This window comes from Anas acuta, chromosome 1, assembly GCF_963932015.1.
Source record: "Anas acuta chromosome 1, bAnaAcu1.1, whole genome shotgun sequence".
Taxonomy (NCBI): Eukaryota; Metazoa; Chordata; class Aves; order Anseriformes; family Anatidae; genus Anas; species Anas acuta.
This window is the reverse complement of record NC_088979.1, coordinates 151,153,365-151,171,621: the sequence shown is the minus strand read 5'-3', so window position 1 is coordinate 151,171,621 and position 18,257 is coordinate 151,153,365. Positions and strand designations below refer to the sequence as shown.

The window sequence follows — 18,257 nt, the reverse complement described above, 5'->3', positions numbered from 1 at the left end:
CTTATGGTGCTTGGACTGCTGTCGCTTACTGTATTTGTATAGTTTACGAATTTATGGATTATTTCTTTCTCACTCAGAAAAATAACTGTGTTTGAATAATCTCATCTGTTTTTTTGATATTAATAAGCTCTCTTTGTCATCTTTTCTTTTCCAGTCATAGCCAGCCTGTTGTGGTCTTGACTTCAACTGGCATCTCTTTAATATCAATGGACACAACCACCTAATTCATCATTTCCTCTAGAGCTTTGATGCTAAACCAAGTCTGGACATCCTGATACGCAGAAGTGATCTTTAATTTTATACCATATCCTTAATGATTAACTCAAGGTAAATTAATGATAGCAAAATTTATGACTTTTTAATTCCAGATCAGTCCCAACAGCATGGTGTTCAGTATTTTGTCAAGGCCTTGTCTAAAGTTCTAAAGACTTAAACATCACCCAGTTCCACAATACCAACCCTGTTCCTTCCAGGTGTCTCCATTTAATAGTTTAATTGTCTTGGATCTCCAGTCTGGTCTATGAAGCTTGGCTGATCTGATATCTTGCCAATCCTATCCCAAGAACTGTTGTACATCCAGCTTTAGCAGTTCCTCTTGGTCTTGACCATAGAGAAAGAAAACATAGACAGAATTGTTTCCTGTACATAAATCTCCCATTTATTTTCAACTTTACAGAAAACAAACAAACAAAAAACCACAAATGCTGCTAGAGATAGGAGAGCTGAAGAATATGAAGAAATTGCTGTGTCTTTGTCCAGGAGCATTCTGCCATTCTGAAGCTCCAGGTGTGCCACAGGAATGTTTTAATCTCAAACAAACTGTATGTGAAACATATTCCTATGGAAACCACAAGGCACAGTTTTTCCAAAACAATTCAGACATAAATGTGCGCTCTTGAAGGCTGAATCTTGATGTGTTACATTCTGGAAGGCCAGATATCAGATAATTCTGTCCTGATTAGAAACAGGCATACTGCCAGCTTGAAAGTTCAGAGGAGGCATTAGTTTATATATTTGACTCTAGTCCATTTGATCTATATAAACCTAAATAAAAACCAGAAGCAAACAACAGAAGAACCACATGATTTCCCTCCTGTTACCATGGATTAAAATGTTTTGTGTGGATGGCGAAGTCAACTGAATACTTTGCATATTTTGCGGCAGTGGTTTGACTTGGGTCATGCCTTGTCTGAGCTGGGACTATCTCACTTGAGAGGAAATGCAGACAGCAGTGGTGTGTCTCCTTGCCACAGCCCGAGCTGCAGCTGGAGTTGCACAGCGAAGGCAGTGGTAGGGATGAGGACACCTTGTCACTTGCCTGCTGTGTAAGGTGACAGAATGCGTGGAGTCATTGCACAGCATCTGCTGGGAGCCAAGCAAGCAGCTAGTGATCATACAGTGCTTTGAAGATGTAGGGTGTAACTGGTTATCCAAAGTTGCACTTTGGGATAGAAAATGATCTTCACATTCTGTGCATTCATCGGCTTTTCTAAGAAGAGGAATAATGGAGGGCAGGTTGTTTACTCGTGCATTAGCTGTTGCAGAGCTGTTCAGCAGTGCCAGAAAGATTACCCTCTGCGTGTGCACTCTGTCCTGGAGTAAAAGCATACTTTGTGGAGGAATTCATCTTTAGGCCAAAGGACTGCCTCCCTAAGTGCTCTTCTGGAATAGCTCTTGCAGAATAATGCAGTTTTCAAAAGCTGTGCCAGCCAGTTCCTCTCTACAGACAGAGCCTTAGGCACCCAGAATTAGAAGCTAAGTACTTACATAAATAGCTTGATTTTCCAAGCGCTGGCCATGCAGGCACTTCTGCAGTGTGCTGAGGGTGGTAAGGGGTTGTGATGTTTTTGTTTGCTTGGTCAGTGTCCTGCTTTGGCTAATACTGGAGACACTGGATGTATTCCTCACCTCTCACAGACAGAAGGCATGGAAATTTTCAAAGTGCTTTGAAACACGTGTGAAGAGGCATTGTTCTCACCCCTCATAACACTTGAAAGTCCACCAAAACTAAGGGCACCGACCCTGGGGTGCCACCAGCTCCTCCTCAGCATGGTGCTGCACTGCCAGCTCATTTCCACACAGCTGAACTAAAACAGGCCATTCGCTTTTCAAAAAGGATCTCCAAGGAGATGGGACTGCAAGCCGCTGGAAGTGCTTATATCCTAAAATGCACTTTTCTCATCCTTTTAAAATGACAGATCGCCATGTGCATGACTCAATCTCGTTTTCTTATTTTGTGGCTTCAGGCAAGTTACTTCTCTTCCAGCTTTCAGAAGTGGATGCCCTCTGACGGGCTTTGGCCACCCACCCCAAAAGCACCTGGTGTAGCGGGACGCGTGTAGGGCACCCACTGCGCTGCATCGGACTGCCCACCCTCAGACCCACCACCGCTGTGTGTCGCGAAGCCAGCCATAAAATAAGGGTAAAACAACATTTCCCCTCGCTGACAAACGCAACAGTCGGTAAATTTTAGAATATAACACGCTTGAGGCCAAAAAATGAACTGTATTTTAGTGAGGGGAGGGGGGGAGCAGCCCCATTCCTGTCAGGAGCCCGCGCGCCGCCCTCAGGGCGGTCCCGCCATTAGCGGCGGGCCCGCGGCTCTCCCTCAGCGGCCGGGGCTGGGTCCCCTCAGCACCCAAGGGTGTCGCAGCCCCTCAGGGAGCTGCCGGGCTCTGAGCAGCGGTTCAGTGACCGTGGTCATCATTTTGAGGGGGGGGGGGGAGGATTTCGGCTTTCCCAGCGGGGAGGGGATTTCTGTGGAGCCTCGCCTCTTTCTGGGAAGGTGAATTTGCATCCCTCGAAAAGGGCAGACGTCGAGGAGAAGCCAAATAAATGTGTGTGTGGATATGTGATTAATCGTTTATTTGTAGCTGGAGTCAATAAATATGGAATTGCGGCACGGCGCTCCCCAGGAGGTCAGGGGGAGGAGGGAACGGGTCATCCTGCTGCCTGTAACATGGAGGCCCCAACTCAGCTCCTGTCAAATCAGCTGCAATGTTCCTGTCAAAAAAAAAAAAAACAAAAAAAACCACGTTTATTAAACCCAATTTTATGTGCTCAGGCCAAGAGCTTGTCACACCGAGAATCTATATCTATTCAAACTAGTGCAGCAAGCCGGTCTTGGCCATGCATCCTAATGAATAGCTCCAAGGGCAGTAATTACAAGGTTTTGTGGCACCTGAGGCACCTGAGGTGCCACAAAACCATGTTTCTTCCCAAAGATCTTTACTTCATAATGGATTTGCTGCGTTGTCGCAGACTTTCAGCCTTTTTTCTAGTTCACTGCAGTCAGTGGCAGCTGGAATCCTCTGGGCCTTCACTGTACCAACACACCAGGGACAGGAGGACTCGGCACTAAATAGGGTTTTGTTCATCCCTAAAGCTTTCAGAGAGTGTGGTATAATTTCTCGATTTTTCCTTCTAGCCCGCAGGAAGGCACGTGTCTGGGTCTGCCTAGTTTTTCTGCTTTGAGGTGCCAATTGCCTAAGGACGGGGAGTAGGAGAGTGAACCTATGACTTATTAAACCATGCTTGTAGTTCAGGATTATGTGCATTTTCAGGAGGATATTTTTAATGGAGAAGGGGATTTTAATACTTTTTGCATTACTTGTTTTTCTTCCTTCACCCTTTGAAGCTTGGGGTTTTAAAAATCTCTTCAAGTACTTTTTTATTTATTTTGCTGTAATTATTTTTCTGACTGGTATAAAGCATGATGTGAAGGCATGACTTCTCATTCCATAATTGTCAGGCTTCTGAAATAAAAACAAAATACATCTTGATGCTATCAGAAATAACTGACATTCTAGGAGTACTTCTACTGAATACTAACAGAAGTGACTCCATCGTATATTCACTCCAAAACCCAAATTATATCATCCTAGCATTATATTTTCTTTCTCGCTTTTCCCATCCTCTGTATACACAAGCCTCTTGTAAGAAAATTAAGCAGACCTTAAGTATCCGTTTAAAAAATGAAAAAAACTATTTGCAGATATTTATTCTAAATTATCCCATCTTGTATTTTCATAATAAACCCATCATATACTTTTCATGGATTTTGTTAACAAGGATGGGTAAGCAAATGCTTCTGAATGAGGCACTTCACAAAACTTTTGATAAACCGTAGCTACAGCAATGAAGGCAGCTCACAATTAAGACAGAAGCAACCTAACAATTTATAAAATCACAAAACTGACAAAATGGGCTATAAGACCATATTTGTAAGGAACTATTCATTTATCCTGCTTTTATGAAACTTAAGGAGGTAATAATTTGCTTTTTAGTTGAGCTTTTTATTTGGTAAGTGCCTGTTCTGGTTCTAGGCCTTGTTAATGGAAGTCTCACAAAAAGGGCAGTGAAGCCATAGCAGAATACAGACATGGCAAGTTAACCATGAGAAACCATGAAATAAGCTTTCATTTTTGCATAATAAAAGCCTCAGATTTCTACTACCCTTCTTTTATTCTCTTCATGCTTGCATACATCTTATAGGCATTACCTGCATGTCTTCAGCTTTTGTTAGGTATTCTGAATTGCAGCAAAGAACTTGAGAACAAATATGACTCTGAAGTGTGCCCTCGAGATATATGACTAAGAAGTTGTAGTCTTCTCAATAGCACCTTTTTGTGAGCTTTGGGTCACACAAGATGAGGAAGCTGAGATATTGTGTAGACTTTTCCATTACCTGTTCTATCTGCAACTCGACTGACTTTTGATATAAAAATATCATCTTTAACTTCCTTACAGCAATAAATTCAGCTAATGATAAATCACTGAAAATATCCTCACCTCCAAAATCACACTTGGACCCAAGATTCTCACAAGGGAATGAGTTCTCTTCTTAATACCAATTAAACCCTTTCTAGCTAAATTGGTTCATCAGAGAGTAACACAATAGATTTTCTCCTTTTGGTCTGGTAGGACAAAAAGTGGGATAGAGAATCCAAGTTTAAATCCATATGTGATGACGCACTGGGAAGGCTGTGTAGTTTGAGGACATTTTAAAAGTTCCTTCACAGTTACTGACACAATTAATACCCCTCCAATGCTGTCTTTGTTTGTGTTTCTCAGTAGTGATCAATACTTTATTGCCTGCTCTTTCACAATGAAGGCCATGGAGGATCAAGTAGTCCAAGAAGAATCAGGATACCAGGATGATGAGGTAAATTTGCGGTTCATTGAAAAACAGGTGCAGCAAATATCTGAAGGTATTGTTGTGTAATGAATTCTGTGGAGAGACACGATGTCCCCAAAGGCCATCAGGGAGTTCAATGCATTTAAAATTTTGTTACAGTCTAATACCAGGAAAATCTCATTCTCCTAGTCCTTTTACAGTCTTGCTCTTCAAATGCTCTTCGTTAACCTTTCAAAAGCTATGCACAGTTTTTAATGGGATTGTCATTATTGCTCTATATCTTACACTTGAATACTTAATGCGAGGGGATTAGCCATTAATTTTATGCTTCCAAGGAATGGTCATCAGCCTGGAAAGGCTGAAGAACTGTGGATGAAAGAATTGAGACAATGATCTTAATACAAGTTTTATTAGCACAGCAGAGGATTGCTTGCCTGTGAAGATACGCTTTAAGAAGAAAGTGATAGGAAATGTGTAGGCCCTCTTGGCTTACTGTGGGTTGTCTTATTTTGGTAGTTCAACAAGATATGTATTATTAGGGGAAATAATTTCAAGATTTACAAATTACAAACACATACAGTGAGATATATGTAATTTGAGAAAAAAAAATCTATTTTTTTTTTTTTTTTAGGAATCCTTTTTTCAGGATATTGACCTGCTACAAAAGCATGGAATTGTAAGTATGACTTTACCACACAGAATTGTCCACGTAAAGCTATTTTAATGTTATTTCCAGAAGTGTTTACACATTGATACAAATAAGTGAAATCCCTCCTTGCAATAAATACTAAATCATTCATGTGAAAGCAAATTTTGCCTTTGGTGATAAGACAGATTTTCAGAAAATCTCATTCCCACCAGATACCTAAATAAAGTGGCAAGATATTCAAAATATTTAGCACCCGGTACTTCTTGAAAAACCAACCAGATGTTAATTTATTTGAAAACTGAGTGATAGATTACTTCCTGTTCCTGCCAATCTCTGTAATTATACCTGTGTTTTTGGTTCCCTTGAAATTACTCAGTGGCAATTGTTGCTAAACTATTTTCAGAATGCGGTATAAGGGAGTAGAGTAGAAGTGAAGAAAATATAAACAAGTAGAGAATTAAGCGGATAGATTTCTTCATCAAATATGAATTCCTATAAGTGTTTTCATCATCATCATTACTATCACATAAACATCACCTTTTTACTTGAATTACTGTTATTATGTGTTTGTCCAGGAGACTGACTCATGGATCGCAATGTTCAGTGTTAGAGAAGCAGAACGAGAAGTTGGGTTTGCCCAAAATAATGTAAACTTTAAGATAAATGACTGTAGACGGATACAGAAAGGGATGGCAGGCACAATGAGACAGCATTCGTCAGCGCTGTAGTTACTGCGCTCAGCATGTCAGCAGTGTAATTGTTGACTTTTTTATTGGCAGTTCATTGACAGGGAGTTTTAAAGAGAGTTCTGCAGAAGGATAATGAGATAGGGGGCTGTAATCAGCATGGGACAGAGTAGGAAAAACACACAGATTCTTGTGTTAAAAATTTTAAAAGATGACCAAAGAGGTTGACCTCATGAGCTGGAAGGGAGCTGTATTAGCCTGTCAATATTGAATAAAGCATGCAGAGAATGATACTGAGGTATAAAGGATCCTGAAAATAGAGGGATGATGACTTAGGCTGTTTTTCATTGTGCATTTTTGGAGACACATCTGGTTTAATAGGAGTTTCCTGATCATTTTTTTTCTCCTTCTTTCCAAGTGGTTATTCCCACCCCCCAGGGGAAGCTGGTATTGTCAGCTGTGTCAGTGAACATATGATGCCCCATAGCTGTTAAATTCACTTGCTTAAAGAATTATTTTTTGTGGGTTTAGATTTTTTTTCCTAGGAGTAGAGAGAGAAGTATTTAATAGATCTGACAGTGTGGCCACAAACAGATAAGTAGAACCGAGGCTGTGGTTTGATGTTCAAATGATTTGATAGGTGCTGTGAGCCTGCAGTCACTGCCTAGCGTTCCTATCCCTAGAGCACAATATTGCTTCTTCTGGTACATCTGTTGTTGCAGCCACCCTGTGAACTGGATTTGTGAATCAAGGCACGCAAAAAGTATCAGAAGAAAAAATGTGTTTTAGTTTTGTATTTTAAACATTCCTGATCCGTTCCCATTTCCACTTCAGATAACTGGGACAGAGATGCTCCATAATAGGGTTGAGAGGATCAGGATAAGCAGCTGGTACAAGGGGGCAGGTGTGTCAGTATGTTAAGCCAGGACTACTGCTGAATGCTTTGTAGTATTGAACAGTAGTTTAAGGATGTGTAAATCCTAGCACCTTGGTTGGTAAATACACTGTTGGTGAAAGGTGTATCTGTGAGGGAGAGAACAAGAACTTTTGCAACCAGGTCTACGACTCAGGAAATTGTAATGTCTTCGTTTGATGCGATAACAAAGACAAAGCCACTGAAGAAATGTAGCAGCCGGGTGATGCAATTAAAGTTTCAGTCTAGAAAAATGGTCTTTGCAGGAGTAGCTTGTTGTCTTAATAGAAAAACACTATGTGAACAACAGTTCAGTGCTTTTTATGTTGCTGATTTTTATATTCTTCTGGGTGGAAGAGTCGTTTTTATTTGTAATTGATTTTACCTCGCCCATCACTATTAATGTAATTATCAAAAAACATCACAGGATGAGAAACAAGCTTCCCAAAGAACATGACTAATTCCTTCCATAGCCCCCCTCCTTTCTTATGTCTTATGTACCCACACACTTCAAATGAACAGAGGATACATCCAGTTCTTATTGTGTGGTTGTTTATTTATTTTTTTTATATATTTTTTTTAAAGAAATAACTTGGCTGGAGGTGGTAAGATGAAGTATTATCCCAAATCTTTCATGTGTTATGTTTTCTAATGAGTAATCTGTTGCATGCCTTTAAATTTCTAGTGATGCCAGACTCATAAAATGAGGTGAGATGAGGCAAAATGTGTCAGTAGGGTGCTGACTAAAGTCGTGCTGTAGCCAATAAATGAAAAACTCTAGTAAGTCCACTCCAGCTCAGAGTGTCTGTTGGATCTGGCAGGTTCCTTGTATTTTACATTGGACTTGCTGTGAACATGCAGAAACAGCACAGCAGATAGTCTGCTTCGAACCACCCATGCAAGTCAGCTCCCAATTATCCATGATCAGATTACCTGGTTTACAGATTATCTGTGCTGAGGGACCGAGGACAGACTGAATTTGAGAGAGTTTATTGGGTTAGGCTCCACGCTATCTGAAATAATCCATACTGTTTCTTTACTACCAGCTTCAATCCAGAAAGACTGGTGCAGAACGGGGACAAGTAGGTACAACTGGACCCAACGTGCCTTTCTCACAAAAGCACCAGGAGGTCTCTGCACCAAGATCCCTCACACCAACGTTACTCAAAATTTACTGCTGTTTGGGTGTGAAAAACTGCAGAAGAAAGAGTTTACTTGTAAATCTGTTTCTTTATGAAAATACACATGCCTGAGTATATAATAAAGTATTTGAAAGGTCTGCTTTGCCTTCTAGTTGTTAACTGTCACAAGTACTCATAGAAAGGAACTTTCTTTACAGAACGTAGCAGATATTAAAAAACTGAAGTCAGTTGGGATCTGCACCATCAAAGGAATCCAGATGACAACAAGACGGGCGCTGTGCAATGTAAAAGGGCTTTCAGAGGCCAAAGTGGACAAGATTAAAGAAGCCGCAAATAAGCTTATTGTAAGCCACTCACTTTCCTGATCATTTAAATTTATGCTGTCCTTTCCAAAATGCTATGCAGAGTTTCTCTTTACAGATTTTTTCACTGCATCATCAAGATAATTTTGAAAATAATGCTGCTCATTACTCTAAAGGGATAATACTTTATAACAAGCAGACAGATGCTGTGGTGCTTTTCATATCCAATGTGTGTAATTGAGGCTAGGGTGGAGAAGAAGGTGCCTAGGTGGGATATCATACTCTGTCAACAGGTTAAGGCTAAAGAAAATAAATGTCTCATGTACTCTTTGGTCTGCCTTAGGAGCCAGGCTTCCTGACCGCATTTGAGTACAGTGAAAAACGGAAGATGGTATTTCATATTTCTACTGGCAGCCAGGAATTTGAGTAAGCTTACCTCTACTTCAATCCTGCCTTAGGCCAAGTTGTTCCAGTAATCATATTTATTGTCTGTAATGAGACAGAAAAATATAGAAGAACAAATACTCAGGATATATAGATTACCTTGCATTTAGAGCCTCTGCTGGCTCAAAGGTGCCCGACTTTGTACAGTCATTGTAAATAAACAGAGTTTGCAGCCAAAAATCCTGACTGCAACATCACTTTTTCACCTAGTTACACAACTTGCATGTCTCATGTCAAAGTTGTAAGTCTTCAAGACCTTCCTTGAGATACTTTTATGGAATTTTGTCTTTCAAGGATATTTTCTCTCTTCTTTCTTCCCATTTCTTTTCTTTCTATTCTTTTTTTCTCTTGCACATACTAAGGAAGGTTTATTTTTTTTTTGTGAATCAGTGACCATGTAGAGCCCTGCACTTAATGCATGATGCGAGGGGCTTTAGGATAGAAATAACTTTTCTTAAAGCAGCAAAAAATTCTTTTTAATTTTCTTCTTGTGATTTTGTGTGCTTAACCATCTCATAATTCTCTCTCTTCAGTAAACTTCTGGGTGGTGGGATTGAAAGCATGGCAATCACTGAGGCCTTTGGAGGTGAGAAAACCACATTAAATGTGTATTACTGAACAGACAAAGAACTGCAGAATAGTTTAGATTTTAAATCAAGCTGCATTACCTCTACCAAACATCACATTGTAATTATAAGACGAGTACCTGCGTGAGTGGAAAAAGAAAGATTCCACTTCCTTTAGTGTTTTCCTATTTTTTCTCTTCATTTGCTTGCAGGCTAAGTATGAGATGAGTAATCATTAGACTTGGGGGCATGCTGATTCAGTATGACATACCATTATTAATGCCCTGATGCAATCTCTGTACCTTCTCAGTAATGAAACTGACACAGAAGATACTCTATTTATGCACACTCAGGATGTATTGAATTTCATAAAATATTTTGTGTTCACAATTAAGCTATTATTACAGTAAGTTTGGTCAGTCAGTGAATAACGCTTCAAAAATAAGAGTTTGCTGAACACTGTGGTCTTCCCTTTAGAAAAGGTATATTGGAGACTTGTATGAATTGATGTAGTGAAATGAATAAGCTCATAAACTTCTTGATAATTTTACTGAAAATGAAATCGGGCCTGGTCAGTGGACCCAACCATTATTTTTTCGTCTTCCCTCAGTTATTACTTCTCCATAGTTGCCTTGCAATACTTAACTTCTACAGTAAAGTAGAAATTAAATTAGCAGTCAAGTGAGATCAAATTAAAGCATTTTAGATTCTACATTTCATGCAAGATATTTCGATTGAACGTTATATGATTGAAAGATACAAAGAGTAAAAAAAAAAAGTGAATTTTATAAGTGTATGTTTCTAATTGCTGTAAATCCTGAATCTGCCAAACTCTGAAGAAAAAAATCTGACTTTTCTTTTTCTTTTTCTTCATTTAATAGAGTTCCGGACAGGCAAAACCCAGCTATCTCACACCCTTTGTGGTAAGTGTGCTACCTTAAAACAGAGTTGTTTTTTTTTTTTTTTTTTTTTTTCACTGAGCCTATTTTTTACCACAATATCAAAATTCAACATACAAAGGTAAGTTAGAATTTTCTATCTCTAGAAATACAGTGAAAAAGATCTCAGTGACTCTCACCTCTACTGATTATGTTTGGGTACAGAATTCATGTAGATAATTGCTTTTTAATACTGTAAGTTTTGACATAAGGAGGGAGAAAACAGTCCTTGAGCTCTGGAAAAGCAAAGCAAAATATGGTTTACAGGGGGACAGGGACATTGCTCAGAAAAGGGCAAAGGCAAGATTCTTTCTCAGCAATGTTTTTAATTTCCTGGTTTCAGAAGGTTTTGCTGAATATGACATTCTGAAAGGGCACTGAACAGATACTACTTGCTCACATTAACTGGATAAACAAAGGCTTTGGCAGTGCCAGGTATAGCAGGACTTTGGTTCCTCAGTGCTATCTCACAGTGTAGAAATAGTAGTAAATAATAACTGCTGTAACTATGAACACTGCTGGATTATAGTTTCTAGGCACTGGACAGGCAAACATTCACTTAAATGAACCCATTGTTATAAAAGGATTGTGGCACCTTCTGGAAAACTGGAGCCTCTTCCGTATAGTACAATCTAATGGCCAAATTAGTCAGCAGAGTTGTATCCTTTTGCATGAACGATTACAACTGAATGAATTGAGTATTTCAGTTTATTCGCTTCAGAGAAACCAAACCCACAATCAGTAACTATTCAGGGAAGATTCATACCCAAAGAATTTTTGATTACATGAATTACAGCTGGAAAAAAACCTACAAAATCAATACTGTTAATTTGGGCAGCGGATTAAGAGGGTGTTTTGTGCATAAAAACTAATTAATAATCCCCTCACCTATTTTCAATATAAAATATACAGATTTAGTGATGTGGCTGAGTTAAACACAATTTTGACATAATTAATTAAATCTTATCTCCAGTAAAGGAAAGTGGTGTGGCTTTCTGTTCAAGCTGGCAGTAAGACTTGAGATACCAGTGATTTCCACATTGATTAAAACTGGTTGCTCTTTGTGATATGAATGAACACTCATCAGATTTTATTAAAAATAATAATAGTGTAAGAAACTATTTTTCCCACTTTTTCATGTTGACATTCTGCTTCATTCTAGTGACAGCTCAGCTTCCAGGCCCAAGTGGCTACACAGGTGGAAAGATTATCTTCATTGATACTGAAAACACTTTGTATCTTTGGGGCTGTTGAAAGCTACAGGTACAATGAACTGGAAAGACAGTTCTGTTTGTGAGGAGGTTAAGCAAGTAGGAGGCTCCAGATAGCTCCTTGTGTGTAAAACATTATGATGGACACAGAAAGCTTGCAGACTGCAGTGTGTAATGGCCCACAAGGCAGTGATGTTTCTCTGTCATTTGATCTAATCCAAGCTGGAAAAAAATAGTTAGGATACAGATTTATTTTTAACTGCTTTTTTGAGATCTAGCATGCTTTCTTAGTAACGGTACATGGTAGGAGGTGACAGATAGATGACAGGTGATAGAAGGTTTGATCTATGTATCAACCCCCCCCCCACAAACCCTAAACACAAACCAATTATCATCATAAGCCCAAAACTTTCTTCAGCATATGTGAGACAGCGTGAAAACTCAGTCTTCTTTAGGATCAGAATAATGCTCTCTTTTTCCATGGACTTATTGTGGAATGGAGTCTTAGTGTTTTCAGAGCAGGCTTTGTACTCGGAGAAATCCTTAACCTTGACTAACGTCAGCCGGCCGGACCGTCTTCGTGACATTGCTGATCGCTTCAATGTCGACCACGATGCAGTACTTGACAACGTGCTGTATGCACGTGCATATACTAGTAAGATCATCATTGCAACTGCCATGATATCTGTGTTTTTGTTTTTGTTTTTTCCCCTAAGGCTTCTATTTTACTAGTTCTCAGTTTATTGGGTGAGATTGTCCAGTGAGGATCATAAATAATGTTTTGTTGCCAACAAAAGGAGTTACAAGCTTGCTTTTATTTCTGGGGGTGTACTGTAGCAGACTGGCTCAGTGGAAGTATTCCAGTTCCACTGCACTTCTGAAACTTTTGCAGTTTGCTGCGACAACGCTATGTGTATGACGATTGTCAGTGTACCATCTTAGTAGCAGAAACACCAATTAATGTAACTGTGATTGCCTGAATGTGAGCTAATTACATAAATGCTGTACAGAAATCCCCTATGATTTTGTGAATAGAACTTTATAGGGTCAGTTCAAGCACTCTGTCAGAAGACATCGCATTAAAATTTGAAGGAAATCTTAAGTGGGACTTTTATTTGCAGAATGCAATATGAACATGAAAACATGGCAATACAATTTATTGTGCCATTTAATTCAACATTGAATTCAAACATTTATATTGGTTTTCAGCTCTCAACACACACGCATACCAAAGTTTTCTTCACACAGCTTTAATCTGCAGCTTTTCACAAAGAAGCTTTGTTGCCTGGGCAAGTGGTAACTGAAGCCTTCAGGATAGGCACTCTTGGGTATTGTAGAGGTAGCTTGTTAATGGGCAGTGGACTTAAAACGTCTGACAGTGAAAATATAAACAGCGCAGACACTTGAAGTGGAATTTTAAAACTCAGGCTTTTGTTGCTTCCGAGCTCTTTCTGATCCTAATTTCATTTGTCAACCGTACTTCCCATCAGGTGAGCATCAGATGGAATTGCTTGACTATGTCGCAGCCAAGTTCCATGAGGAAGCTGGTATCTTCAAGCTATTGGTACAAGACACTTTTTTTCTCCTATGCTTTCTGCTTTCAGAATCTATATTTTTTTTCCCCACTGAATTTACTTATCCAGCATAATTCCAATGTAGATCATTGACTCCATAATGGCACTCTTCCGTGTGGATTTCAGTGGTCGTGGAGAGTTGGCTGAACGACAACAGAAACTTGCTCAGATGCTGTCAAGGCTCCAAAAAATATCAGAAGGTAAGGGAAACATTGCAAAATGTGGAAAACATGGACTGGAGTGAAACAGTAGTTGTTGGTGGCACAACCACCTCGTAGTCTGAGTGTGTTACCCAATCACACATTGGCCCAGGAATCTTTCTTCACTTTACTTATCTGTCAGGTACCAAAAATAAACTAAAAAGATCAAATTAATTAAAAAATAATTATTTAAACGTGACAGATTAAGGGGTCTTTGGAATAATTCAACGTTTAGAGTTTTCTGAGAAACAGTGTTAAGTCCTAAATGAGAGGACAGGTTGTGGAACTAGACAAATATTCAGCCTTTCCCCAATTTCTACAGTCTAAATACACAAGAAACACAGAAAAAAAAAAAAAAGATAAAGGCACAGGGAGCAGAGTAGACTGTGTTCATTGCCTCATGCCCTGCACTGTGCAGTGCTCTCAGAGATGATGATGAGATGACCAGGATTCTTCCTTTTTTGGAATGTCTCAGAGATGTTGCTGAGGAATGAGTAAATGTTTTTTTATGCAGTAAATACCAAAAAAAGGGGGAACAGACAGAGGGAGAGAGAAGAGGCCTAGGGCAGGGAGCCAACAGGGAAGACATGAATTGGGAAAGACTTGTTCAGTGGGACTCTGAAAAGTGCTAATTTTTTGCATAGCTGAAGTCACACAGCAGCAGAGTTAGGCTGTCTTCTGCCCAACTCCAGCCAGCAGACATAAGGAAGATTTGCTTCTCTTTCCTTTGTGACTTGAAGCGTGGTTCATTAGCAGCCTTGCTCTTACCAGAGAATATTTTGGAGTTCTAATTTGATCTAGCCCGCCTTCTTGGCGTTATTTCCTATCGCAGAATATAACGTGGCTGTGTTTGTGACCAATCAGATGACCGCTGATCCAGGAGCAACCATGACGTAAGATACTTTTTCTCCTTTTTTTGGTTAAATTCTTCTCATCTGTGTTACATATTTAACAGAGATGAGAACTGAGATTGTGTGGAGCCAGAGGCGTTGATATGAAGGTATGCTCCTCATTTCTTTAAATGTTTCAGGCTGACCATTGGCCCTTCTGGTGTGATGAATCATTTAAGGATGACACCTATAGGTTTCTCTCAGTTTTCGTAATTTTTTGTAAATGCTTATCTGCTTTCTGGAATGATGGCCTCTTTCACTGTGACTCGAATAAAGAGAACAAACTACAGAAACTATTGAAAACAAAACACATTACTTTCTTGGGGAGAAGTATATTCATGTAGTTTAAGGTGTGCATTTCTTGAGCCTTCTCCATCTGATGAGAGGACAATTATGCCACTGAGCATTGCACCGGGCATTTGAGCATCCTGTCTTGAGGCAAGCGTGTTTCAGTCCTCTTGATTTATTTGCTTATTTATTATTCATTACTGAGTTCAGTCACCCTGTCTGCCAGTTAATCACACCATTAGCCTATGGAATTTGCACAGTGAATCATCAACATTTGCTTGCTAATTTAGCTTTCAGGCAGACCCAAAGAAGCCCATTGGGGGCCACATCCTCGCTCATGCTTCGACTACCCGAATTAGTCTGAGGAAAGGGCGAGGGGAGCTGCGCATTGCCAAGATATATGACAGGTAAATCACCGTCCCTTCACACGAAGGAAGCCACGGTACGGGCAGGAGTAAGGTGACAAAGTTCGTGCTGCTGAAACTTAAGAGCCTGTGAAACAATTTATGGTCTTAGACTAACCATGTTTCTGGATGGTACGTTGAGAGAAAATCTGACAGGACAAACTAATTAGCAGATTTCAAGTCATCTTGCATATCACGTGTATGAAATTATGCAATCTTTCATCAGAAATCCTCCTAGGTGCTCATCTCTTAGAGCCTATCAAATGGTCTGCTAAGGCAGGTGGGCCCTTAGCAGGAAAATTCCAGAGCAGTTTCCCTGCTAAGCTGTGGCAGATGCAAGTCATTAAAAATGGTATTAGTGAAATTGCACGGAGACACCAGTGTGCCTGCTCAGGAGCTAAGACGTGGAAGTTAAAGTTTGCATAAGCAGAACCTTTTCTTCTCATACACTCTCTCTAGTCCCCTCCCTTGTGTGTCATCTTCAGAGGTGGGCTTCACATTTTTGATAATATCGATCACTTTCTACAGTTTGCCCACGGGCAAAAAGAAGTTGAAGTATTCCGTGTTCAAGTATTCCATGTTGCTTATACTTAAATTTTGGGGACTGTTCCACAACCGCATTTAACGTGGGGGAAAACCAGAAGTTTCTTTTTTTCCACCCCCAGTCCTGAGATGCCTGAAAACGAAGCCACGTTCGCAATAACTGCTGGAGGGATTGGAGATGCCAAAGAATAGGCAGGAAACGGATGGAAATGTACAGCTGAAAACCTCCTAGGTAGCTGGGATGAAGATCTGTGCAAAGTCACTGACTCCCTGGTTTTGGAACCATTTGAGAGCTTTTGGGAGGACGATGGGATAAACTCTGCGTGGTTCAGTTTTATTGATCTTAATAGAATTTGGTTCATTTAGGGTCTTTGCTTTTCAAATGAACTTCCAGCAGACAAAGATATAAAAACCAAGCTCGTAAATTGTTCAAAGAATCCTTTTCCTGTTTTATTATGAAAATCAAAGCCGTCTTTTCATGTTTAATATTTTAGTTCTTTTAAAGACATCTCTGAGGTAGTGTAAAATCAAACTGAATTAGAATTAGTTTAAAAATTGACAAGTACATAGAAGATAAATATATGGAAAAGGTAGTGGCTGGAGCAGAAGCCCAGGAACTTGATGGAATCTCATGTACAGTAGAAGAAAAGCAGTTGCTTGAAATATACTTAGGTATTTTTATGTTGACTAAATATATATATTTTTAATTTTTAAGCACTTTTACTTTTTTGAGAGAACGTTGTAAGATAGTTTTTATTAAAGGTGAAAATAAAAAACATGAATTAGAATAGCACTCTGCTTCAGTTGGGTTCTTTCAAGCAAATCTTGCTCTCAACAATCTCACTGATCTTTCATGAGAGAAATAGAACAGATGCACCCCAACATTTTAAAACCTTTTGTCTGGTTCTCTAAGGAAAGAAACATTCCTTCTAGTATCAATAAGAATACTAAAACCAAAGTTTTAAAAAAGATATTGCCATTATTTTTATTTTTTATTAAAAAGCAGAAGAAAACAGAAGCAGGGACTACGTAGGGGAGAGGCTGACACTTATACTTTCACTGAGGGAAATGTGTTTATGAGGCAGCTTGCTAAGAGAGCAAGCTCACAGGCCACTCAGTCAACCATTTATCCACGAGGTGCTTTAAGGGAAGGCCTTTTTCCACCCCTCCTGCGTAAGAGCGCTGATTAGAATGGGTCTAGCTGGTGTCTGGTTAAAAATCTTGTCTTCACTGATACATTTTTATTTAGATTAACTAATGCCTATAAGGTAATATGAAGTACAAACACAGCAGTGGCCAGAAAATCATCAAAGAAAAGCCAAAGTTTAACTTCAGCGAGTTTACACTGTGACAAACCCGAAGGTTCGACAAACCTTCTCGTAGCGGTTTCTTAACACATCTTGTTTTTATGCCTGGCTCCAGGCTGAGTTATTTGTTAACTTCAAGGGTTCAAAAGTAAAGGGGACCCACTTTCTCTTCTGCCAGCGCAGCTGATTTTTGACAATCTGAGAGCCTGGCAAGCACTGCTGACTGCGTGGCCTTCGTTCAGGCAAGGCCTTACTTTGGCTTGTGCACACAGATCACCACCAGCCAAAAATTCTGGTGCCAGGACGGCCTGATAGGTGCTAGAAGTACAAGCACAGCATGTTTTACATTTTATTATGTTATTATATATATATAATTATATATATATATAAGGATATTTCACTCTCACCACCATAAGCTCTACTTCTTGCACAATTCAATACACAATTCTATCACACACGATGTGTATCACACACAATTCTATCACACACGATGTGTATCATACAATACAGAGTTAAATTTTATTGTTTCGTTAGGATTTTCTGCTCCATTTTTGGCGTCAGACACTGACAGGCCGTAACCAGGGGCAGTACGCCCCGCGCCGAGTCCTTCCCCGCAGCACACAGGCCCCGCACGTTGCAGGAGGAGGTTCTTCTACAAAACAGCACGGAGAATTTATGAAGTTTATGAAGGTGACATTGGAAGGGCAGTAAAATCGGGAATAGGTTTGCTGCTATAATGTGTATTTGTATGCGTTCAAGTAGCAAGTAAGCTAAATTGATACCAAGTAGTTGCCTCTGAGTAACTATTTATCTCCAAAAAAATTACCTATGCTTAGCCAATCAGGGCTAAAAGGCAAATACAGGCCTCCTGACACCGCCTGTGTTAAAAATGTTAAAACTATCCCAAGTGTTACACACAACCCAGTGCTTCCAGCCCCCACGGACCGCGGCCAAGCCGCGATCCCCGGGCCCAGCAGGCCATTTATAAGGGCAGAAAGCCCACATCATGGCTGCTGCCGCTCCCGGCGCTGTGCACGGTGCCCTGCGGGCGAAACCCGGCCCG

The 18,257-nt window shown here is 39.9% G+C and overlaps 1 protein-coding gene across 5 annotated transcripts in view; it reads left to right on the top strand.

Moving 5' to 3' along the window:
- The window catches only part of DMC1 (DNA meiotic recombinase 1), a 30,153-nt gene extending 12,278 nt beyond the window's left edge, over window positions 1–17,875 (top strand). Inside the window, exons 6-20 of one of the 5 annotated variants that reach the window (XM_068666166.1) lie at window positions 155–327; window positions 2,267–2,422; window positions 5,074–5,164; window positions 5,769–5,813; window positions 8,725–8,871; window positions 9,173–9,255; window positions 9,807–9,859; window positions 10,721–10,762; window positions 11,940–12,012; window positions 12,552–12,643; window positions 13,479–13,552; window positions 13,648–13,762; window positions 14,595–14,655; window positions 15,231–15,347; window positions 16,010–16,672. In XM_068666166.1, the coding sequence (XP_068522267.1) occupies window positions 5,108–5,164; window positions 5,769–5,813; window positions 8,725–8,871; window positions 9,173–9,255; window positions 9,807–9,859; window positions 10,721–10,762; window positions 11,940–12,012; window positions 12,552–12,643; window positions 13,479–13,552; window positions 13,648–13,762; window positions 14,595–14,655; window positions 15,231–15,347; window positions 16,010–16,079 (1,029 nt within the window). In that variant the 5' untranslated portion in view covers window positions 155–327; window positions 2,267–2,422; window positions 5,074–5,107 and the 3' untranslated portion in view covers window positions 16,080–16,672. Of the gene's footprint in view, window positions 1–154; window positions 328–2,246; window positions 2,423–5,073; window positions 5,165–5,768; window positions 5,814–8,724; window positions 8,872–9,172; window positions 9,256–9,806; window positions 9,860–10,720; window positions 10,763–11,939; window positions 12,013–12,551; window positions 12,644–13,478; window positions 13,553–13,647; window positions 13,763–14,594; window positions 14,656–14,792; window positions 15,202–15,230; window positions 15,348–16,009; window positions 16,673–17,728 lie in introns of those variants that run through there. The other 4 variants (XM_068666159.1, XM_068666149.1, XM_068666142.1 and 1 more) reach the window with 4 other exon arrangements.
- Window positions 17,876–18,257: the final 382 nt, after the last annotated feature.